Source organism: Zootoca vivipara, chromosome 2 (assembly GCF_965207765.1).
Source record: "Zootoca vivipara chromosome 2, rZooViv2.hap1.1, whole genome shotgun sequence".
Taxonomy (NCBI): domain Eukaryota; kingdom Metazoa; phylum Chordata; class Lepidosauria; order Squamata; family Lacertidae; genus Zootoca; species Zootoca vivipara.
In genome coordinates this window covers 81,202,211-81,227,135 of record NC_142584.1, presented here as the reverse complement: position 1 = coordinate 81,227,135, position 24,925 = coordinate 81,202,211, and the positions used below count along the sequence as shown (strand labels likewise).

Genomic DNA, 24,925 nt, shown 5'->3' with positions numbered 1-24,925 from the left:
CAATCAGCTGCAGGAGCTTCCTGCACCCAATCAGAAGCCGCGCTTTGGTTTCCGAACATTTTGGAAGTTGAATGGACTTCCAGAACGGATTCCGTTCAACTTCCAAGGTACAACTATATTGGGTTGTGGCCTGATCTATGGTGAATCCCAACAGAAGTGCTTTCATCACACAAATATATGGCTGAAAACTTAGTCCCCAAATGCATGTTTGGGTTGAAGATGGGCCCTGGGTCTGAAAAGGTTGAAGGCTGCTGTTCTAGAGCATTGGCATAATGTGCTTCTAGCATTCTATCACTACCAGGAGATGGACCTTCATTATACTGCAAGTGTAGACTCAGGGCCTGTATACAAACCCCACCCACAAAAGGTAGAAGCTGTAGCACTGGCTGTCCCTTTCGGCTTCTTAAGAGCTTTACTTTTTCTTAAAATTAAAAAAACAAACATCTTTCTAACCCTGCTGGATGTGGAGATATGCTTTTAAGCGTGTGGCAAATGCCTGCAAGCTGGAAGAACTGCCTATCTATTCAAACACACACCAGGGAGCGTCCACCTCTTCACTCATGTTCAGTTCTGCCTCTCTTTTTTCAAACTTCCAAAGAGGAGACACGGGCTTTCTTTTCCTTTCCGTAAGTACCTTTTCTCCGGGGGAGAGATCTGCAATCTGCCTCACAATTATGTCGATCATCACCATCATGTCTGTGTGGTAGAAGATGTTTGCCGTGTCCTTGCTGGCAAAGATGTCCTGTAGAAATTTCAGCACGGAGTGAGGCGGCTGCGGCTGGTGCTTGAAGATGCGCACGGGGTCGTCTGATCACAGGTCAGAAAGAAAGAAAGAAGCTTGTTGTGACATGCATAGACACGAGCGCCCTTTAGCCGAAGGAAGCAATTTATACACAATGTGCGTGGATGGAGAGGCTTAGCTAGTTTCTGAGCAGCAGAGAAAGAGTCTCTTGAAGAGCAGAGAGGTTTTCCTCCCCATTGCAGCACTGCCCTAGGAGGAGAGAGAAAGCTTTCCACAAGTGCATTACCCTTGCCTTGTATTATCTATCAGCATCTCTCTTTAAAGAAAATTGGCATAAACTGTATTCTGACACATGGGTCACACAACTGTAACATTTAGCTTACCCCCTAAGATACCCACTTCTTCCATGGACCACTTCACTGCCGCTCTGTACATGAAAAAGTGTAAGTGCAGGGCATATACTCCTGCACAAGGGACAGAGATGGTAGCTGTAGGGAGGCGTTCAAGGAGAACCTTGCTTAAGTCTTGGCATTTGAGAAATAAACTCAAAGTGGGGTGTCAAGTGTAGGCTTTCTAGCAACAACTAGGGATCTGAAAGGAGGAGAAGGCAAGGAGAGATTGAAAAGCTAAAAACAGCCTGCAGTGTGCTAAGAACATCATTTTCAGTCTGGAAAAGGGCTTAAACCAGGAATAAAGTAGAAGCATGAAACAAGGGAAGTCATTTAAGAGCAAATCAACAAAGTAAAGGGAGCCTGAACACACACACACAAGCAAGCAGGGACCCCATGCTCCTAAAGACATTAGCCCACACAATCCTTTGTCAGGAAGGCATAGGTAGAATACTTAGGGAATTAGAGAGTGTAGGGGAAAAACCCTCCTGCTTTAATGAAGTGCTTTACAATAAGCTCTACAACAGACTCAACACAAAGCTCAACACTGGCAAAGTATTCTATAGGTGGACAACTTGAAAAGCTGGTGGGGTGGGGGAGGAAGAAAACACAACAGGCTCCCCTAAGAAGCTATACTCTGGAGGTTTTTGGTTCACAGAGGGTGCCAATGGGGAAGAAGATCCAGTTGTTGAGACATACACAACCACTCACACACCCTGGTTTCAAAATATCACTGAAAGTTGGGCACAAAGAGAATCAGTGTAGATCCAAAGCTGATGACAAGACCACTCTGTCGAACCATAAATTCTTTTGAAGGAGGGAAGGAAAAGCAGAAGCAAAATACAGAACAAAGGTGGGGGGTCCCTTGGGTTTGTTACAGTGACTACCAAGGCTAGAAAGCATGCTTTTAAGAAGTGGGGAGGGTTATTAGGATTTCACATCAGCTACCAGATCCTTTATTCAATACCATCTTCTCTGGTTATACAGATCAAAAAACCCCTGAGAAACAGCTGCACAGAGCTTTGCACTAAATATTTATTATACTTTTATTCTGCTTCGCAACCAAGACACTCCAAAGTGATTGCAAACAGCTATTAAAAATTCAGTTCCCAAAAATTCAGTTCTAAGGACACCACGGTTAAGATGTCAGGGGAGCTGCACTCCATACGGCACTTTGTCTAGTTCTACACACCCGGAATGCAGCTCCTTGGCCAGATAAGGTCACTGCATGCCGTTCTGCCACTCACTGAGCAATTACCTGCATTCCAGCAGGTCAATCTCCTTATACCACAGAGGCAGAACCGACTCCCCTGGCCTCGAAACTTTAAAAGGCAGAAAACTTCACGGGAGCTTAGAAACTGTTTGCCAATTATTCCTCCTCTGCAATGTCAGCAGGTGCCACTCTTCAGATCTACTTGGCCATTAGTGCTGCTGTATCTCAAAACTGTACAGTAATAGAAACCTGCAGACACACTCACCTGCACGGTTCAAGAGAAGAAGAAGCTTTTCTGTGAAGGTTTTGACATTGGGGTGCTTGCTCACGGTAACCATGATCACATTATGCTCAGGCACTAAGAAATGAAACAGGTTTTATTAGAAGTGACCAGCTGCCTATAACTGGCTTAGTTACAATACCTATCAGGGATGGAAAAGAAGATCTGGGAAGAAGACACATCTCCACTGCCCAGCCCCCCAACGCTGCAAAGTGGGGATCTCTCTCTATCAGTGGAGGGTCTCTATGCCAATCAGAACACCACTTATTCAGGAGCATACAATGTGTGGGAATCTTTTATTAGTAGAGGAGGCTTCCTGCTTCATAGTCATCCTCCACAATGGGAATAGTGACATGGACGCTCATTATGTTTGTCCCTGCTTGTGTTTGAGGCTTGCAGCCCAATAGAATGACTAAAGAGGACTAGTGTTGTTTACCCCACAGTGATCACTCGACCCAGATGCACATCCCACTTCCATCAGGCCTCACAAACACGAACATATCAATTTCATAATGCTGTTGCCTAAGATGGGACTGCACCGGGAATGCCATGTACGGTTACTGCAGAGCTGAAGCAAGATCGCAATAAAGAGGGTTGCCAAAATTATCAAAGGAATGGAGGCAAGGGACATTTTAGTTTAGAGAAAAGGCAAGCAAGAGGAGACATGACAGAGGTGTATACAATTATGCTTGGTGTGGAGAAAGTAGATAGGGAAAGGGTGTTCTTGCTCTCTCATAATGCTAGCTGATTAATATTCTACGGCCTTTTAAACGTGTTAGGGGGTGGCTTATGGTTTTGGTTTTGTTCTAACTACAGTGGTACCTTGGTTTATGAACTTAATCCACTCTGGAAGTATGTTCTTAAACCAAAACCGTTCTTAAACCGAGGCCCGCTCTCCCAATAAGGCCTCCCACCGCTGGTCCCTTCCACCGTTTGGATTCCATTCTTAGACTGAGGAAAAGTTCTCAAACCAAGACGCTTGCGGAGTTTATAAACCAAATCGTTCTAAAACTGGACTGTTCTTAAACTGAGGTACCACTGTATTTATTTGCGTTTTGATCCTGTATTTTTATCTTGTGAACTGCCCTGAGATCTTTGGATGAAGGGCAGTATATTTAATAAATAAACAAACGAAATGAAATGAAGTAACAAAGACATAGTGCAAGCAAATCAGGATGACTGTTCACTGTCATATAACTTCCCCGCAAACCAATCAGGACCAATGTTCAGTAAACAGCTGACACTGTATAACCTCTGTATAAACTTTCTGTAAGCTAGTCAAGATGACTGCTCAAGAAATATGTCATCTGGAGAAACTCTTGCTGTGTGAAGCCTTGTTATGATGTAACCGCTGTTGTAATGTACTTGTTCGTTAAAAATGCCGTTTTCATTTTATACACATGTCCGTCCGTCCCCCGCAATCTTTGGGCTGTCACCTGTATCCTCCATTTACTAGTTTTCTTTATTACTTTATATGCCTGAAAACCCCCCAATACCACTACTTTCTTTTTAAAAAAAATAGCTTTTTTATTTTCATACATGAAACTACTGAATTTGCTACTAGCCATTATCAAGCATTAAAACCATGGAAGCCCACATTCAAAATCTGGTCGAAGATTCTAGAACAAATGTTTAATTTATACAATGCACACTTCCTCATTTCTACTGTGTGCGTTTGCATCTAGTCACTGCGTCAGGTGCACTGTTTCCAAACAGGGGCTCACAGCTTGCTCCTGAAATAGTCATCAGGGTTTATGCTGCAAAATTCAGCTGCAGAAATATGTCTTGCTATGTACAGTAATGTGAAGCTCCCTGCTCTGCAGTCAGCGAACTACACCTGCTCAACTAAGAAGCCAAGATTATTCAGACAACCATATAGAAAATTGAGCTTACTTACGCTACACCACCACAGGGGATGGGAAGAAGCCAGAAAGAGGCTCAGACAATGCCACGCAGTGGAGGCCCTCCGCTATTTCTGCACATTCCATAATTGATGCCATTCTATCACACAGCATGGGCATGGCTATCATAGGAAGTGCAGGAGGAAGAGACAGGAGTAAGTAGTCAACAGGTCCCTTACTCCCTGAGAAAAAGCTAATATTTCAGGTTTAATTTTAATTTTGTATGTTTCATACTCCCATCCTGAACAACTTGTAATGAAGAATGCAAATGATTTTTTAAAACAACAACAACATTGAGATGCCATAGCCTCTGCCTGATCAGGGCTACCACTGGTCTGTCTGAGTCACCTGACTTTGTGCTAGCTACCTCCCATCCCTTGTTTCATGGACAACAATCTCATTACTATTCGTGCGTAGGGAGGAATATTTTTAAGGATTTCTTTCTGTTCTGTTTTATTTTATGTTTTTGTGCTTTATTCCTTAAGATTGTGCTGGCGCTTTTACATGATTTTTTTAAAAAAACATTATTTATGCTTTTTCAACTGCAAGTTGCTTTGGAAGGCCTAGGATGGAAGAGATACATGGTTATAATAAGAATTTGGGCTTATTTGTTTTTGTTTCAGAACCATACAATGTATATGAAGTGGGGAGGGAAACCCATAAGGATGGAAGAAGGCAACGGATTCTGTCTTGCCATCCCTTGCAATTTGCAAATGACCTCAACTTGTCATGGTTACGTCTTTGCCTCCATTACTGCTCCCTCCACCTGCACTTACTGAATGCTGTGTCTAATACTAGTTGGCACTCTTAGGGCAAATCAGAGCAAGACAACAGAAAGGTAGAGGTGTGTCAGGGAAGAAAACGGTAGCACCTCTACATGTCGGGAAATGTCTGTAACATTTCAGAAAGCATCATGCCAAAGACAACACACACACATTGAACAGGTTTCAGAGAAGCAGAATTTGTGGCCTTTTCTGCATTACACACTCTGATGGTTTGAAAGACATGGACTTTTTTCCACACAAAAAGAAATGCAGTCCAAAAAGAGGCTGAGCATTAGTTTGTAAGTTCTTGACTAAGTTCCAATTTCCCACTGTACCCCAGGTGGGCACAAAATAATTCATAGAAATGCTCTGCCTGTCAGGTGAAACAGTGTAATTACTCAAACTAGCCAGCACTGAAGGAATAAAATAGTAATGAATAAAAGGGCAGAAAAAATAGACTTAAATCCGTTTCTATTAGGTGATTAATAATGCAACAGATTTATTTATTTACAAACACACACATACTTTACTATAACCCATATCTTAATGATGTTATCCCTTAAATGCTACGTGGCAAATTACTGGATGCAGTTATAGCTGCTTAATCCACTCCACTTCATGAAGCCAAGGTGGAAAAGGCATCCCATGCAAAAGCAGAAAGCAATTAAGGGAAGGCCATGAGAACATGGCAGCGTAATAATTTGCCAAGATATTCAGGATTAACAAGATGCAGCCTGATACCACAGTGTGTTTTGACCTGCTTATGACTGCCCACTCAAAAAATTACATGAAAAAGTGCCTGCAATCACCAACAGCAAGGCAAAGTTAAGCTGCTTCCCAAAAGGCTCAGACTGGCAGGAACAAGGGGAGATCAAGTGTTCCAGGAGAAAGTGCTGCCCAGCAGAATACCACTATAAGGAATAACCTACAATGCTTCTACAGCTAATGAAATTCACAAGGCACAGCAAGGGATAAGCAGAACATCTGCCAATCACTGAAAGGAGGAAGATGCCCAGTTAAATGCATTGCTAAGGACCCAGTACTTGTTACAACGAAGTCTCAGACCGGAATTTCCTCCCAGCACCCCAGCGTTGAGTCTCCACATTTCTTGGAGCACAACTATGAAAGTGCAGTTCTCAAATGCACACTTTACGTATTGGGGAAAGCAGGGGGGAGGAGGATGAAACTGTTTTTGATTGTCCACAGGTTAATATTGACAGGTTAATATTAAACAATGAGCATACAGCCAGTCAAGGAAGCTAAAGGGTGTACAGTAGGGGGAAACACCTCTAGGTGTTTATATGCTACCAACAGAAGCCTCCAAGTCAAGACAGTAGAATAGGCGTGCTCATTTTTAAAAGGGGGCCATAGATGTAGTGGGCAAAAAGGAAACCTAGTGGAAAGAGAAATGGGGGGGGGGGGTTACAGGGAAGGGCATACTGTGGGCATCAAAGAGGGCACAGTGCCAAACAAACCAGGACTCTCCAATGGAGCAACCTCACCCACAGAATAATTCTAGGGGGCAATGCCAGCCTCAAACTAATTCAGCACTGAAGACATACCACTCCCCCACCCCTTCCAACCCAAACGCTTAAAGTGATCTTCAGATGGAGAATTAAATCAGGGAAGCATCCAACATAGAAAGCATGATCGTAATGCATGACTTCAATCTGCCTCACACAGACTGGGCAAGTGTGTGTTATGACCCGGACAAAGAGGCAAAATTTCTAGATACCTCAAATGACAGTGCCCTAGAAGAGTTGGCCATGGAACTGGCTAGAAAGGAGGTGCCTGTGGATTTAATCCTGAATTGTGCCAAGAGGCTGGTATATGATGTGTGCATGTTGCTGAGCCAATTGGATATACTAATCACCGTGCAAAAGGAGAGCTCTGCTAGGTCAGTGTAAAGTTCCAAAGGGAAAACTGCCAACCATGTTTACCAAGTTGGCAGAAAAGTGTTTCCCCTCGAGGAAGAGGTGCAGAAATGAGAGCTTGCTGGCAAGTCCAAAAGCAGTTTAAATCTCCCTTGATAATATCTGAGCTCATATCTTCAGAAATGTAAATGCTCCCTTTCCACCTGTAGAGCATGGCCAAATGTCTTATTTAAATCTGTGTCTTACCCATTCCAAAAACCCAGACAGAGGCTTCTTGCAACTTAAACAAAGTACAGTGAAAGATCTTCCACAGCTCACTGCAAAACCTTGGCATCATCTCAGCTGGGAAAACTTTTATTACTCACCTGGAATGTGAAGGTTAAAAGCCAGAAGAACATTAATGAACAGGTCAGGCAGCTGGTCTGTGGTGTCTGATGGCAACCCATCTTCAATCACATCCAACAGAAACTGGACAAACTGGGAATTGAGGTGCTCTGTGCAAAATAAAATATGTTTAGAAATGTTTTTGTTCTTCTTCTTTTTAAAAGACTCCACAGGGGACATGATTTCTGGCATACGGAGCAAAACTGCAAGTCCAGCCACTACATTTCACAAAAGCTGAGTAGCAAATGATACATTGGGGTTATTCATTTTGGGTTGTATTTAAGCCCTATTCAGAGTAGATCCACTGAAATAAATGAAACTACAGTATGTTAGTCATGTCCATTTGATAAAGGCAGGAAGTCTGTATCTGACGTTGCATTAAATGGATCATATTGTATTGTATTCGTATGAAGTAGGTGCACAGCAGTCACCAAGGCCAAACAGTTCCATTAACTGAGGACCCAAACTAGATGATAAAAGAGGGGTAATCCAAGTATGGATCCCTGTTATGCCCTTGCCTCACCTGTCTGCCAGTTAAACACAGCTGCTGGGGAGAGGGACTAGGTTTGGTAGCTATGGTGCTGGGAGAGGGAGATTAAACCCCTTTCCTCTTGTATATTTCCCCTTGAAAAGTTGCTCCTCCCAAGCTGCTGTTTGCACTGAAAGGGTGGTTTACTGAGAGCCAGTCTGGTGTAGTGGTTAGAGTGCCTGGCTAGGATCTGGGAGACCAGCGTTCAAATTTCCACTCAGCCATGAAACGCACTAGGTGACCTTGGGCCAGTCTCTCCTGCTCTCATCATAACCTATCACAGGGTTGTTGTGAGGATAAAATGAGGAGAATGATGTACTGTATGCTACTTTGAGCTCCTTGGAGGAAAGGTGGGGTATGAATGAAATAGACAGACAGACACAGACTGTGGAAGGATGGAGTTGAAGGCTTAGGACAATTTATCAGCTAATAAGAAAGATATGGCTGCCCTCTAACAAATGTCCTAACTGATCTTGGGGAAGCTGAATTCAACACACATTTCTGAAGGGAAGACCAAGCAAGTTTTCACTCATCTGGGCTCCATCCAGTTCTCATATTCCCTGTAAGCGTTTTGGTGAGCTGTTTCCCAGACTGTGGAGAGCAATCTCGGATCAAGCTGTCTCTCTTTAATTATAGGTTTAAAAAACTGCAGAAATCCTCTGCTCAGTGGCAGCTTGCCATCCACCCCCTGTGGTGGAGCTTTTTCTCACCATAGTGATGATATGGCAGCGGTTCTCCCATACAGAATATCATAGCCAGCACCAAAGCAGAGTAGCACATCTTCTGATGGTCTGGAAAAGAAAGCCACGAGTTTAGTTACACCAGCGCCAGGGCACAAGCTCATGTGATCTAGACATGGCACGCATCTAGAACAGCCATTGAAGGAAGGCAGCTGGCTTGCTTGAAGGCTTGTTCTCTTTTTTTCCCTAAGGCAAAATTTCTGCCACATTGAAAAAAGTCAAGGCAGAAAAATAGATTATACAATGAATGCAGCAGATCAGAAAATATGTGTTACATTTCTGGTACGGTGTCAGCTCTTAAACAGATACCGTATTGGCCCGAACATAAGCCGCAACTGCATATAAGCCGCACCTTTAAAATTCAAGGGGGGGGGGAGGAAAAAAGAAGAAGACAATACTCAAATATAAGCCGCTCCCTTAAAATTCTGCAGGCACTCACACCCGTTCCATTTTACCATATGTCTGTTTCAGCAGCGATATCGTAACAGCCAATTTTTGTAAGGTCACAAATTTAAGCTGCGCTTTAACTTTTCACGGTCGGAATTTGGGGAGGGGGGGGAAGTGTGGCATACTCAGGCCAATATGGTACATTTCTCTTGATATTTGATACCATCAACAGTCTTGAGTCCTGAAGTGGAGTATGCAACAGCTGCATACAGAACTGTTAAGTTTAAATATAGGGAATTTGCCCACTGCCAGATGTTGCTAGACTGTAATTCTCACCATCCCTGACCCCTGACCATGGCTGATGGAACTTGGAGTTGAAGAAGATCTGGAGGTCCATAGGTTCCTCATCTCTGGTCCAAAGACCAGCATGTCACTGCAAAAGGCAAAGGGCCAAGCTCCGGGTCTGCTGGATTTTTCCCTTTTCTACAATCCTTGTTCTATGTTAATTCTAACTGAACTTTCAGATATCCATTCTGTCTGGTTAAGGCAACAGAGTTTGATTTCTGCAGGGCAAGGATGGGAAATCTGTCGCCCTTCAGATGTTGTTGGACTCAAAGTCCCACCAGCCCCAATGGTCAAGGACAATGTGAGTTGTAGCCCATCAACACCTGAGAGTCACAGGTTAGCCACCCCTGCTGCTGAGCAAAATGGTAGTGACTTACTCTTTACTGCAAAGGGTGACTCCATCCATTGGCTCTAATAGCACAAACATAATCGGCAGTAGAGGAAAGAGTCTATTCATTCCCTGCTTTCATATCTCCTAATTCCAATCACCTCTTGCTCAATACATGTCAGATTGGTGAAATTGACTAGACCAAACCGGAAATAAATTTTACACAAATGAAGTTCACTGTGGAGGAAAAACTTGCTTTTCAAAGGAAAAAACAAGGTTGGTTAAGGCATTAGAGCACACATTTAAAGAAAAATGGATTTAATAAAAATTCCTGGTCTTAACTAGTTACTGATGCACATCAGGACAGGACCTCTTCTCCTATTTCTCTGACTGCTAATTGCATTATTGTAGTATTCAATTCTGATTTGATTGCTTTTAATAAAACAGGGGGTGCAGCACAGTATCAAATGCTGTGCTGGAGAAGGTATCTGAAGAAGTGTGCATGCACACGAAAGCTCATACCAAAATAAAAACTTAGTTGGTCTTTAAGGTGCTACTGAAGGAATTTTTTTTATTGTGCTGGAGAAGAACAGACTTCTGCTTGCCCAGAGGAATTTCACCATTCTTCTCCCCACCCCACTTCCCAGTGCCTTTAATGGACATCAGAGTCTTCTCCAAAAGGTTAGGGGACCCTCTGGAACAGATTTAGGGATAGTGGGGGAGGGACTGCAAGGGGGAAGAGAGAAAGGGGAAGTTCTGGGGACGATTGGAAATTTGCTCACACAATAAATTCTGCCCTTTGTATATGGATTTGTTTGTTTGCTTTGCTGTTAATTGTGTTGCACTCCTAAGTGAAAGAAAAGCAGGACAATTTAAAAAATATAAAAAACTGGGTTAAACAGCTTCCCCTACCACAAATAGTAATTCAAGATCTCACATATATTGTAGTTTGGTTTGGTGTTTTTTTTTTTTTACAGCTGTTCCTGTAGAACACATTTCTTTCCTATAAATCAGCAATAGTTTGGCTCCAAGTCACCTGAGATTCAGACTATTCCAGGTGTGCGTTTTCGCTTCCTTTCCAGTGCACATTTCTACCTCATGCATCAACCTGTCCTGCAGCCTGCTAGTATCGCACAATTTTCACTGGCAGCATCTATACATGAGCGCTCCACAGAATCACAGCCACTGCCTTTCCTGAATCTTAATTAGTTGGCATGTTCCAGCAGGGGTTTAAATAAGAAACGCCACACGATAGGGCATATGGCCACAATGAAATATGCACTGCACTGTTTACAAGAGATCATTAAAGCATGGAGAGGTTTACCCAGCCTAGTTATTATGTGCAGCGATGAATAAGCCAGTAAAAGTTGGCTCGTTTCTTTATAGGCCAATACTTGGGCTATGTACTCTATGTGACGATTAGCAGGAAAGTACTTGGACTTCGGAAGTGTGGATTTGTCAATTTCTCTCTCAACATGTTTTGTTTCCCCAACTTTCATCTGGCACAACTACCCCCCTCCGTTGGATGTGACCGCCAGTCAGGCAGATGAACATAAGAATTTGTGGCAGGGTTGGGCACAGGTTTTCCGAAGCTCCAGAACAGGTTAGAGAGTGCCAATGTTCCATATGCACCTCGCTCTGTTCTTTTATCAGCAAATGTGTCATCCTAGGGAAAACTCTCCTGTCCAGATGCCATCAGCTTTGTTTATGGGTGCAGCTGCCTGGGAGAAGGCCTTTGGCTGCCTGGGAAAGGAGTCAAAGAGCAGAAGCCCCAGTTAGCCAAGAGAAAGGATGAAGAAACTGGGGGAATAATAATAATAATAATAATAGTAATAATTTATTATTTATACCCCGCCCATCCGGCCAGGCTCCCCCAGCCACTCTGGGCGGCTTCCAACAAAACAGAAATTCTAAAATACAGAAATCCATCAAACATTAAAATACAGAAATCCATCACACATTAAAAGCTTCCCTAAACAGGGCTGCCTTGAGATGCCTTCTAAAGGTCTGGTAATTGTTGTTCTCTTTGACCTCTAGTGGGAGGGCATTCCACAGGGTGGGTGCCACTACCGAGAAGGCCCTCTGCCTGGTTCCCTGTAACTTGGCGATACATGATCTGACAATATGTCAACAACTTAAAAGCGCCCTAAAACTACAACAAGGAAAGCGCAGAACAATGAAACATGTTCTGCTGTATAGGGTCTCTGCTATTCAATTAGCACACCCGCCAGTGTATGGGGATTCTAGGCAAGGAACTATTTGAGGCTGATGGGCCTTCTAACGATATCAAACCATCACTGCAGCAGGTGCATTGGTTTTGCACTGGGAAGAAGTGGCAAGTGGCAATGTACAAGCTGCCGCTGGGCCCTGCTACCATTTTCTCTGGTATTGCATCTGGTAGCAGTTACTCGTAGAGGAATGAAAAGAGCTAAGGCAATTAAAGATATGTAAGAAATATATCTGGAATGCTAGAAGCCGAATGCAATATGTAAGCTAATTCAATTATTCAGTGCATGCTAAATTCATTGATACAAAACCTTAAGATTTGTTCTGAGCGCCTAGCTCATTTCTCTTAAGCCATGGTAAAATGGTGCGTCCTTAGCAAATGTGACCAGTCACTTTTCTATCCTGGGCATATTAAAGGAGGAGGGAAAAGGGTTACCAGTACAGTGGTGCCTCGCTAGACGAATTTAATTCGTTCCACGGGTCTTTTCTTATAACGAAAAATTCATCTAGCGAATCCCATAGGAATGCATTGATATATTTTTTTTGCCCATAGGAACGCATTAATTGAATTTCAATGCATTCCTATGGGAAACCTGATTCGCTAGACGAATTTTTCATAAAACGAATTCGTCTAGCAAGGCAACCTCCGCTCGAAAAATCCTTTCGTTAAGCGGAAATTTTGTTAAGCAGGGCATTCGTTAAGCGAGGCACCACTGTAGTTCTAGGAAGACTAAAAAACCACAATTCAACCCAATTCACTTTGAAGACACAGTACTGCAATTCACCAGGGGGGGAACCTCTGATGAACGACACTACACCCAAAGCTGAGACCAGTTTATGAAGGGCAGAGGAAATGAAAACTGCATTACCCAGAGTTTTAAGTCAACTTGAATGTTTTCTGAACTTAACCACAAAGCCAATCCTCTGGACCACAAATGCAACAAAGGAAGATTAGGACTTTGGAAGGGCTCAAACAGTGAAGCTCATAAAAAAGGAGGGAGCTAAAGAAAAATGTAGAACTGACAGCAATGCTGTGTGTCTATGTAGCAGTGACAAGGGACAGTTGATTACAGGAGTGGATTATAAACAGAATTGTTCTAGTCAATACTGCCTTGCTGTGTCTTATAATAAGCTCCCCCCCCCCCAAAATACCATGTGGAAAAGATTTGCAGACTAGAAGCACCACAGGAAAGTGGCTGTCCAGGGGCAAGAAGCATCTAGCAGAAAAAGTTGGACAGCGGCCAAGGTGCTTGCATCAGCACAAGGGATAGCATTATTTCATCAAAAGCATCCAGAATCCACGCAGAGAGCTTTAGCCTCCAGTATTCCTCTTTAAGCACCAGGCAGGATCCAATGGAACGCTTGCTTCTGGCTTGACAACAATCCCCAGCCGCCTGAAAGTTGGCATGGATTGCTCTGCTCTTTGCCATCCGCAAAAGGGATTAGATGCTCTGCAGTCCATCAGGAGGCAGATCAGCCTCGACTCCCAAGTTCCAAGCAACAAAGTAAGCCTCTATCACTCCAACACTCAAGGTCATTTTTCATGAGAGAATCTGTTTACAGTTTTGTGACAGCAACAGTAAAAAAGGAAAAAGAAATCATCTAAGCACAGTTGCAAAAAAACGGCCCCTGGAAAGAAAGAAATGGCTGACATGGACTGGTGGCAAAGAATTCGCTGCCCCTTGACACTTTTCCATTGTCTCGGTGATCTGTCCTGTTTCATTGTGAAGTGTTATTTCAAATGAACTGGTAACTGACACGAAGGGAAAGCGCTGGACAGATTTGGCTGTCAAAATCACATACCTGTCAAGGTCTGCCATTGCTAACACATGAGCAATAGTGTGTGCACAAGATGAACGCTCCTCAGTTGTGCTGGGTGGGGATAGAAGATGCTCAAGCTGAAAATAAATGTGACAGGAGGGCATGGGGCAGAATACCTTTCCAGAAGCAGATGCTTCAGTCAAACCAAAGCATATGTAATATTTATAATCTAGCCTTGTGGTCTCTTCCCCTAGCAGCTTATTTGCATTGTATTTGAAGCGCGCAGAATTGAAAAACAAAGCTGTTAGGGCGCAATTGCACAAAAGCTAGTTAATACTACGTAACCAGGAAGCAACTACTGGCCACAAAGCCAGAGGCTGATTCTAGAAGATTGGAAGGTACTATCTGTAGGGATAGTAGGAACAGCCCAGGGCAGCTACCAGGAGAACATGGTCTGCACATTTGGCGACAGCTAAATTGGCTGACCAGGTTGTGCAGGTGCTACCACACAGCTCTGGCAGGATGGACTTGTAGGAGGGAGGAAGAAACAGGAGACAAAAAAGACCTTCTTTTTCAGCACCCCCAGCACAGACAAGTTAGAGCAGGCATCCCCAAACTTCGGCCCTCCAGAGTGGTGACTGGGAGCGGCCGCCGAGACCACATAACACCGGTCTTGAAAGATCTACATTGGCTCCAAGTACGTTTCCGAGCACAGTTCAAAGTGTTGGTGCTGACCTTTAAAGCCCTAAACGGCCTCGGTCCAGTATATCTGAAGGAGAGTTTTCACCCCCATCGTTCTGCCTGGACACTGAGGTCCAGCACCAAGGGCCTTCTGGCGGTTCCCTCGTTGCGAGAAGCCAAGTTGCAGGGAACAAGGCAGAGGGCCTTCTCGGTAGTGGCACCCACCCTGTGGAACGCCCTCCCATCAAATGTCAAAGAGAAAAACAACTACCAGACTTTTAGAAGACATCTGAAGGCAGCCCTGTTTAGGGAGGCTTTTAATGTTTAATCCATTATTGTATTTTATTTTTCTGTTGGAAGCTGCCCAGAGTGGCTGAGGAAACCCAGCCAGATGGGCAGGGTATAAATAATAAATTATTATTATTATATTACAATTCCCATCATCCCTGACCACTGGTCCTCTTAGCTAGGAATCATAGGAGTTGTAGGCCAAAACGTCTGGAGGGCCGCAGTTTGGGGATGCCTGAGTTAAGAGTTCTAAAAGGGCACCCGAATCAACTCTGAATTATCCAAGCAGTAGATGAAGAAAGGAATCCATTTGTGAGAAATACTGAGTATAGAATAAAAACATCTGCCTGTAGACGAACTTATAAATTAGTGATGTATGGAGCTGAAAGTTTATTTTTAGATGCCAGCAAGCTAGGACTAATCTTGAAATCCAGGCAAGCTTCCCGCTAGAGTGAACAATGAAAACTACAACTTCAAGTACTGCCATCGTAACCAGGAGAAATAAACAGCCTTACAGAGACTTTTGCATGCCAAGATAAAAATGCTAACAACTTCAGACACTGTGGACAATCAATAAACTGCTGTGATAAAGAGAAAGCTCAGACATCTATAAGCATAACAAGTATAAAGTGCACGCACACATCATATTTGCATTGCAGCAACACAGGGAATGAATGAATGTATCACGGAAGCATAGATGGGTCATTGTGTGAGAAGCCAGTTGCCATCTCCCAGATCACCACCCACCCACTCAAGAACACACATCGCCCGCCTGCTCCCCATGCTAGTTCTGCTCTGTAGTTTTCCCATTTTGTTTGTGTTAAGTGTGACTGTCGGATTTTTTATACCTTCAGGGCAGAACAATCTTAGCTATCTGTATGCAGATAACAGCAGCCTGGCATTCCCTCTCATCCCCTTGCAGCTCAGTGAGGCTTAGAGTTGCATCCGATCAAGCGCAGGGCATTCATGTTCTCTAGCCTACCTTGTGCTTCTGCTGGCTTTAATTAATCCCCTCTCTCTTGTTTACTGCTTGCACTGAGGAAAGGCCGTCTTACTGGTACATATCAACCCTATGCTTAGCACCCGAGTGTACCCCTCAAATGGTTGTTGAACGCGACAAATGAAACAAAACAGAACTGCGGGTTTTCTTAAGGATGGCCAACGTATTCTCTTCAAAGTTTTGTTCTTCAAAGAAACCGAGTAGTGAGCCTCTGTTTGGACTTATCAAACAGATCTGTTTGCACCCCAGACAGACAGAACACAGTTTCTCTTTACCACAGCTACGTTGCACCCTTTTGGTAAATGTCCGTCGTTCCCTCTAACCCAGGCACCCCCAAACTTCGGCCCTCCAGATGTTTTGGACTACAATTCCCATCTTCCCCGACCACTGATCCTGTTAGCTAGGGATCATGGGAGTTGTAGGCCAAAACATCTGGAGGGCCGCAGTTTGGGGATGCCTGCTCTAACCTGTAACTCTAGATTAAAGCCACCAAGCTTCCAAATCCTTTATCAGGAGCCTTGGGATGTCTGGTTTTCGATTGTCTCGGAAGCAAAACGTTTTGGTTTCCAAACGCCGAAAACCCGGAAGTAAGTGCTTCCGTTTTCAAACGTGCCTTGGAAGTCAAATGGCTTCTGAGACGCATTTCTCAATGCAATCTTCCGACCGCCCATTGCACCTCAGTTGTCAAACGTTTTGGAAGTCAAACGGTCTTCTGGAATGGATTACGTTGGACAACTGAGGTTCCACTGTATATACACAGAGGAAGGGGGGTTGTTCTGTATGGCAAGCTGAAATGCTTGTGCAGATGTATGCTGTGCAGCTGAATCCCACCCAGAGCTGGTAAGGCTGCAATCCTAGGCTCACCTGGATGAGAGGAAGTCTCATTGAACTCAGAGGAGCTTACTACTAAGCAGACCTGAATAGGATTGTATTGCAGGAGGCAGTGGGGTGCAAAGGTTAGCGCTGAACTTGGACTGGGGAAGATCAGAGTTAAGCTTACACAGCTAACACCCTCTGTCTAACCTCTCACTAGTATGCTACGAGGATAAAGTGAGGTAGTTCACCTGTACAGGTAGCTCAACACCCTGAGCTCAGTCAAAGGATGGGATGCAAATATGGGTAGTCATATAATCATCATTTATAATGCCTTCCTTAAAAGGGTTATTCATTTGTATAGAAAAGCAGGCTGTTAATGCCATGTTTGATAGTGGATTATGGATTCAGTTTTAAAAGATTAAGGGTATAGACTATATCATGTGTGCTTGCATTAGTTTCAGAGTTCTAATTAAACTAGTTCCCATGGTGGCAGTCTGTTGCAGCACGTGTGTGTGTGTGTGTGTGTGTGTGTGTGTGTGTGTGTGTGCGCGTGTGTGATACTAAGCCAGATAATTTTTAAGGGATACTTAACTGATTTTTTTAAAAAATCAAATAGCCCATTAAATCCCAATAAAACTCCCACTCTTTCGCCAGTCTACTAGATGGCAACAGGTGACAACACTGCTAAGTCAAAGACAGCAACTCTTTTTTTTTAACTATTCCATGTTCAGCAGCTGAATATAAAAAGGTAAAAGGAAACAAGATACAGCCCACTAGAAAGATACCATGGGCTTCTTCGAGATATGCATGCATTGCCCATCAAAGCCATGGAACAGATAGAAAGCCAAGAGATTCAAATCGGCACTTGGCAGCAGTAAACAAACTGCAGAATTAATTTATTCAGCCTGCTGCATATTTTATACATATCGAAGAGCAGAAGTAGATGGCTCTGCTAAACCTAGTTAATAAAAAATGTTCTCTGTCTAATGAAAGCACTTCCAATCTTTTTCTTCTGCAAAACTTTGCTTTCAAAGGCATGGCTTCACACGAGGTCACCCATGAGATCAAGATCTACCACCCCTTTTTAAACTGACGGAACCAGGCAAGTTCAACCCCCCCCCCAGTACCACAGCCATATCCATGCTATTGCTCTTCCCTCATTTCTAAATCAGAAACAGACAAGGCCACCCTTCCCCAAGATTTACACACACTTTCCCTCATAGAACGGTCAAGGTATCACCCCCCCAACCTTTATCAATGGTCTCCAAACTCACCCAAGCCATCTTCTGAGCCACTTGAAGATTTACCTGGGAGGCATGCAGTCACTTAAATGAAATCCTAGTGAAGCCAAATACTCAAAACGGAACATTCAACTACAATCCCAGGGGCCCAAATTCAAGACAATTCAGAATGAGCAAGATTTGAAGAGTTTAGCCGGGGAAATGGAAACAGAAGCTACTTGAATGATCCTTTAGATTTTAGAAGGAGGCCAGTAAACTCAAAACACATAGACCAGCACCTAACTACCGTACTCACTCAGCTATCCGGGAGATGCTTGCAAAACCCAAACGAAAACTCAAGCACACTCTCTTTGGCTATCGTGAGCTGCTTCCTCAGCTTGCAACAGGATTCCCAAGGATGTAGAAGCATAGAAGAAATGCCAGGCAATTGATCAAGGATACGGGTAAGAGAATGTACTTTCAGATCTACTTTCCCTCACTCTCTTCACTTCCTGTTTATAGTCCAGCCTCAGCCCTTATCTGCTTCAACTTGGTGGCAAAACTCCACTGTGCCCCTCAGTCTTAATTTCCTACTAACACCCATCTCAGAGACTCTTGCAATGGTGGATTAGATTGCTGCCCAAATACCAGTAACAATTATTTTGGATGCCCAGTCTTCATAACCTCACAAGCTGCCCAGAGTGGCTGGGGCAACCCAGTCAGATCAGATGGGTGGGTAGGGATTATTATTATTATTATTATTAATAATAATAATAATAATAATAATAATAATAATAATAATAATACCACCTCACGATCCCCATGACAAGCAGCAGAGATGTAGCAAGAGGCATTTTATAAGCTTGGCTTACCTTGGGTATGAGTCTGCATGTCTCGAGCTAGCTCCATTGGCAGGACCGAATTCACCAGAGCAGAGATTATAGCAGCATCCAAGTTGCACATTGCTCCAAAACACTTCAGAAGCAGTAGCCGTAATGGCACCCTGTGCTCCTAAAAAGTTTTAAATGACAAATTGTAAATGACGAAATGCCTGACAAATGCTTCCTATTTGTTATCAGTACTCACCGAGGTAAATATTTAGTTTAAGAACTGAGCTCAGCAAAGCGAGTACAGTACATTTATCTTCACTGTTTCAAGTTAGTGAGCTTACATGGAAGCGGGCCTTTCAGGGTATGCAAAATGGGGGTGAACCGGATTTCACCATTTGTGTTTCTTGCCTAGTTCTTTATGAATAAGATCAATAAAGCAGGAAACCATGGTCAGTGACTTCTAAACAAGCCAGAAATGAAGCTACAGATTGTTTGGGAGTTATTAACCACAGTTTCCTGGACTGGATGTACAGAGAAATGACAGTTAACCTAGACTTCCTGGCTTGCTGAAACCAGCTCTGCACACTACAAGAAGTGCCAGAAAACCTCTTCCTACTTGAGGCAGACCCATTTATTACCAATTTCCAATTAGTCATTTTGTAGCATCACACAAGTTTTGTGATAGAGTGCACTCCAAGCATTGTTTGGGATTAGAGGAAAGTAAGCTTACTCCTCAAGAGAGAGTCTCCTAATTGATACTAACTGGGAACAGATCCATTTTCCACTCTAACTCCTCTATAATTTCTTTTTGTGTGTGAAGATCCTTTCATATATTTCATCACAGAAAGGCAACATTACACTTGTAAAACTAATTTCTGATCCATACAAGTGGACTATCAGTCACAATGGCAACTCTCACATGAACTCTCACACAGGAACATAACTCGTACCAAGTCATACCATTGGTTGATCAAGTTCAGCCGCAACTACTATGACTGGTAGCGGCTGTCTGGGGTTTTAGACAGGAATATCTCCATCTCCCAGCCCTACCTAGAGATGCTGGGCATTGAACCAGGAACCTTCTGCATGCAAAGAAGATGCTCCAGCAGTAAACTACAGACCTCCCCCTACTTTCCATGCACTGGATTTTTTAAAAATAAAAACATGTTTAAAATAAAATGAATTAATTATGACAAGCATAGGAGAGTGGATTATCTGGGGCAGATGGCTGTAACAGCGAGCCCTCGGAAAGGGATGGAGCAAAGAAGCATTCTTGTAGGCACTAAAGAGAAACACCTACATGTTCCTCTGCATACTTGATTTCCTTCCTTTGTCCCAGAGAAGTATCTTCATAACCTAATTTCCTTCCCAAAGCTGTTTATGAATGCACAGATGTGCATCAATTAAGAGAAGAGCAGGAACAGCCTGCCAATGTTCCCAAGGCATTCTCTGAAATCCTTCCTCTCGATGACAGCAAAGCTGCTACCTCTGTTCCCGAGTGGAGTGCTTTTGTGTGTTCTTTATAAGGGGCAGCTAGATTTATCTTCCAAGCTGCTAGCTCTTCCTTATTTCTATCACTTAAACAAATGTCCATGACCCAGATATAAGGCTTGTTTTCAATATTATCTTCGTGTTATTATTCACTATTTCCTTCTCAAATTTAGAGGGCTCAATAGCAAATCCATTCTTCTTATCCTGTTTAAATGTCTCATAGAGTTGATGATATTCCAGCCAGCCCGAGGCACACTTTTCCTGATGCCACAAATAAAACTTTGGAAATAAGGAGTCCTTTGTTATGGGTTCCTTTACAGCTTACGCTCTTGAGGTTTACAGTGTTAAGCTCACACTCGGCATGCTCATATTCTTCCTCTGCTCTTACTGTTTGGCTACTTGATCGTAGTGTGGAAAACTATGGCCTTCATAGTTGCCTGATTTAACCAGCAAGCCCATGCATTATCTCTAACCACTGGCCAGATGGGAGTTGGACTCCAACAGCATCTGGATGGCTAAAGGTTCACTATTCACAGGCTAGACAAACCAATTAGAAATATTCCTGGAACCGAGAATGCCAGGAAGAGGTTATGGTTCTTGACAACACTGTCATAAACTTGTGTTCACATTTTCACTTACTGTACTCCTGTCCCCAAAAACTCTCCATCAGTTCTGATGTGTGAACAAGGATTACATAAAAACAGTGTGCCCCCTACATGCAGCTGCGGTGATGATGATAATAATAATAACAACAATAATTTATACCCCGCCCATCTGGCTGGATTTCCTCAGCCACTCTTGAGCTCTAACCCATGTCCGGCCAGATTCAGAGTGAGTTTTCCGCCACTGGCACTTTAGCCATCTCAACAACTGTTTCATCGCCCTCAGCTCCAGCGAGAACCATGGAGCTGTCTGGGCTCCATGCAATCGGAGACGGCGCTTTGGAGCCAGACAGTCGATAACCCTGGTTAACTCTGCATTCCAGCGGGCCACCAGGGAATCAGCTGAAAGGCCATCAACATGGGATAAAACACCCTCTACCATTCTCTGGAAACAAAAAAATATTGACTGCAGCCTCATACCATCTGATAATATGTAACAAGGGACATAACCGATTCGAAGTCATTCTTCTTGCACATCTTCTTGCAGACTTCTGGATCCGCGTCGGTCTGGAAATGTGGATGGAAAAATCAGTTTCCCAGTGAACCAAGAATGCATTGTTTCTGACAAAAGCCATGCAAGATAAACCTGCAGATCTGTCCCAAATCTTTCCATTCCCCAAACATAAACTAATATAACGCAAACTAAAGTTACATTCAGTACCAAAACAAGTCTCTGTCCTGAAACAAAAACAGTCTATAGATGTATGGTCCAAAAAACCACATATATAATTCCAGAGACCCTGATGTTGGGAAAGATTGAGGGCACTAGGAGAAGGGGACGACAGAGGACAAGATGGTTGGACAGTGTTCTCGAAGCTACGAATATGAGTTTGACCAAACTGCGGGAGGCAGTGCAAGACAGGAGTGTCTGGCGTGCTATGGTCCATGGGGTCACGAAGAGTCGGACACGACTAAACGACTAAACAACAACAAATGTAAACTGCTGAAAGGCCCAACAAGAGCATGCCACTACCTATAAAGTAATCTCTCATTCTGGAAGACAAAATAGCTTATAAGGGTTCCCCCCCAACCCCCGAATTTCCACTTTAATTTCACGCTTGGAAGAGGAAAAGGACCCCCTTGAGCCAATCACATCCTTAAACAATGAACATTCACTAAAATGCACCAAATATGAGAGGTATAAGTTGTTTTGGACTTTCCCGCTTGCTAATAGATGCTTCTTCTGAAAGAGTCAGCCTTTTAATGTAAATCCCACCTGCAGACTCCTTACTTTAGAAACGCTATTGAAGTTCACTCTAAAAACAAGCAACATTAGGCAATTTCACATTTCAGTTCACATTCATGCTTGTACACATGCTGGCCTCTCAAGAGAGATATGGATCAAGACAAGGTTATCATGCCACATACATAACAGAAATGCATCTGTATCATTCTTTTTTTTCATTCCCACCCCAGCTAAAAAGTTACACCAGAGCTTTCCAAACTGTGTCGTAACGTTAGTGTGTTGGCTGCAGTGTGTGGTTGTGTTGAGCAAACGCTTCCCCGCGCTCCTCCCGGAGCTGGAAAGGGGTTAGTTTAAAGCAGGCATCGGCAACCTCTGGCCCATGGGCCGGATACGGTCCATGGAGGCTGTTTATCTGGCTGACAGGCCGCTCATGAACCGAGCTGCCTGCTCGGCAAGTCCCCCGCGTGCTGCGGTAAACCGGCGCAGGGCAGCGCGGGGACTCACTGAGCGGTGCAGGAAATCGCGTCCACGCAGCCGCAGAAGCGATTTCTGGCGCTGCGGACATTTTGGAAATAGGCAGTCAGCACCGGAAATTGCTTCCTCCGGCCCATGGGCCCATGGGCAGAAAACGTTGCCGACGTCTGGTTTAATGGGTAAAACTGAATTACTGTGTCGCAAAATGATGCATGTCAAAAAGTGTGTCACCAACATGAAAAGTTTGGAAAGCTCTAAGTTACACTGTCTTGATTGCTACCCGGGGCTCCTCTGGGAGGATATGTGGGGGTATAAATTCAATAAAAAATAAATAAATAAATTTTTATATTTCTGCTGAACAGAATTCTGAGAAAGTAACCATGCAAAAGCCAGAGCAGGAAATTACCAGAATACGAAGCAGTTCCTCCAAGTAACAGCAAATGACATTTTCATCTTCATAGAGGGCCCAGCTGCGTTGCTGAGCATCGTCTTTATGGCGGGTCAGATCTGTAAATATAACCTTTAGCCTCTGTTCGTCATGGCAGATCTGACCAGAAGGCAGTCCTGAACAAAGATCCTGCAACAAAAATAATACACATCGCTTTAACAGTGAGCACTTAATGGAAAAGCACTTGTTTTCAACCATCATTTAATTTTCAGCTGAGATTTAAATGGCTAAGGCAGGCATCCCTAAACTGCGGCCCTCCAGATGTTTTGGACTACAATTCCCATCTCCCCTGATCACTGGTCCTGTTAGCTAGGGATCATGGGAGTTGTAGGCCAAAACATCTGGAGGGCCGCAGTTTGGGGATGCCTGGGCTAAGGTAAGTCATAGCTGCCAAGTTTTCCCTTTTCTCGCGAGGAAGCCTATTCAGCATAAGGGAATTTCCCTTAAAAAAAGGAGAACTTGGCAGCTATGAGGTAAGTGCACCTTCCAAGTGAAGGCCTTCAATGAACTGCCATTTTCAAATCATGCACAGGCATCCATAAATGCCAGAAGTGACTTATTTTACTTTATTTTATTCCACATCCGGATAATGTCTTCTATTTGTTTCTTACCCTGGTTTCTTAATGGTCCTTGGCCATAATAATAAAGGTTTTATTTGAACTGGCCACAAGAGGTTGAACGGGTTTAGTATCACTTATGACAGACACCCCAAACTGCGGCCCTCCAGGTGTTTTGGCCTACAACTCCCATGATCCCTAGCTAACAGGACCAGTGGTCAGGGATGATGGGAATTGTAGTCCAAAACATCTGGAGGGCCGAAGTTTGGGGATGCCTGACTTATGAGAATGCCCTCAGTCATAAGCATGAATTAGTACTCTGAAAACTGAAATGTCTGTTCTGCTCAGTGTCCTGGGAAACGGATGGCAAACAGCTTGAACAATTAGTTAATTCAGGTGGTACACAGAAAACGGTATTCCTCAAAGATGTGTACAACCTGGGGAGCAGAAGTGTCAACACAATACAGCTCATTGGGCACAATCATATCTGTAAGGAAGGAGGCAGTTTGGGAATCTTACAACTGTTGGGTTTTTGCACCTGCCAACTATGCCATTAACCTGATTAAACAAGTGAATTCACATTGGCAGAGGGGGTGTATGAAGCAATTGTGATTCTCTTGAAGATAATAAATCTATTTCTCCCTATTTGTGCAACTTTTATTTTCTCACAAGGCATGAAAGTGACCCTATGTGCTTCCAAAATGTGATGAAAATCATAGCCCTAGGAACCCAACTAAAAGAGCCTTGCTTCATTTTAGAGTTAAAGAATCTCAATCTCCCATCACACTGTTCACCCAACCTCATTAATTTAAAATCTGTGAACAGAAGCACCGTTAACTCTATCAGATTTCTCCAACCCTTTCTCTCCCTTCCTTAGATGGAGCGCTACTGGTGCTATATTGGGAATAGGTAAAGGATCATGCTAATTTTTTTGGGGTGCCTCCCCACCACCCACAACAACAAAAACCATACAGTTGCTTAGATGCAGCCAAGAGTTCCTTAGCCGGCTAACTTGCAGTGTGGACCGGGGGTGCGGGGAACTCTGAAAAGTAATTCATGTAGAAAGGATAACACATGGTTGGAACTGAGCAAGATGATTTCTCTAGAGGCCTGATTTCCATGCAAAACATGCCCTAGAATTTGCCACCAGCACCTTGAAATGTCATCTCTCAGTATCTCAGCAATTTGCAAGGAAGGAAATTGGAAGCCGCCTTATACTGTCAGACCATTAGTTCACTTAGCTGCATGCTGACCCTACTACAGTGGCTGGTTGTAGTTCAGCAGTTTCAAATGTGAGGAATGCCCAGCAGTTCCTTGAGATGTCAGAAATTGACCCCGAGGCCTTATATTTGGGATGAGGGTGGGAGAGTAGAATAAGGACAAAAGATACTAGGCCCTGAAAACCATAA

General features: G+C 43.6%; 1 protein-coding gene across 4 annotated transcripts in view; it reads right to left on the bottom strand.

Annotated features, from left to right (window-relative positions):
- Positions 1–24,925, bottom strand: part of NCKIPSD (NCK interacting protein with SH3 domain) — a 94,225-nt gene that overhangs the window by 3,033 nt on the left and 66,267 nt on the right. For all 4 annotated transcript variants that reach the window (XM_035106417.3, XM_088662323.1, XM_088662321.1 and 1 more), the window contains 7 exons: positions 22,918–23,088; positions 21,272–21,358; positions 18,741–18,879; positions 8,787–8,867; positions 7,529–7,657; positions 2,610–2,702; positions 635–807 (listed from right to left, as the gene is read on the bottom strand). In XM_035106417.3, the coding sequence (XP_034962308.2) occupies positions 635–807; positions 2,610–2,702; positions 7,529–7,657; positions 8,787–8,867; positions 18,741–18,879; positions 21,272–21,358; positions 22,918–23,088 (873 nt within the window). The remainder of the gene's footprint in view (positions 1–634; positions 808–2,609; positions 2,703–7,528; positions 7,658–8,786; positions 8,868–18,740; positions 18,880–21,271; positions 21,359–22,917; positions 23,089–24,925) is intronic.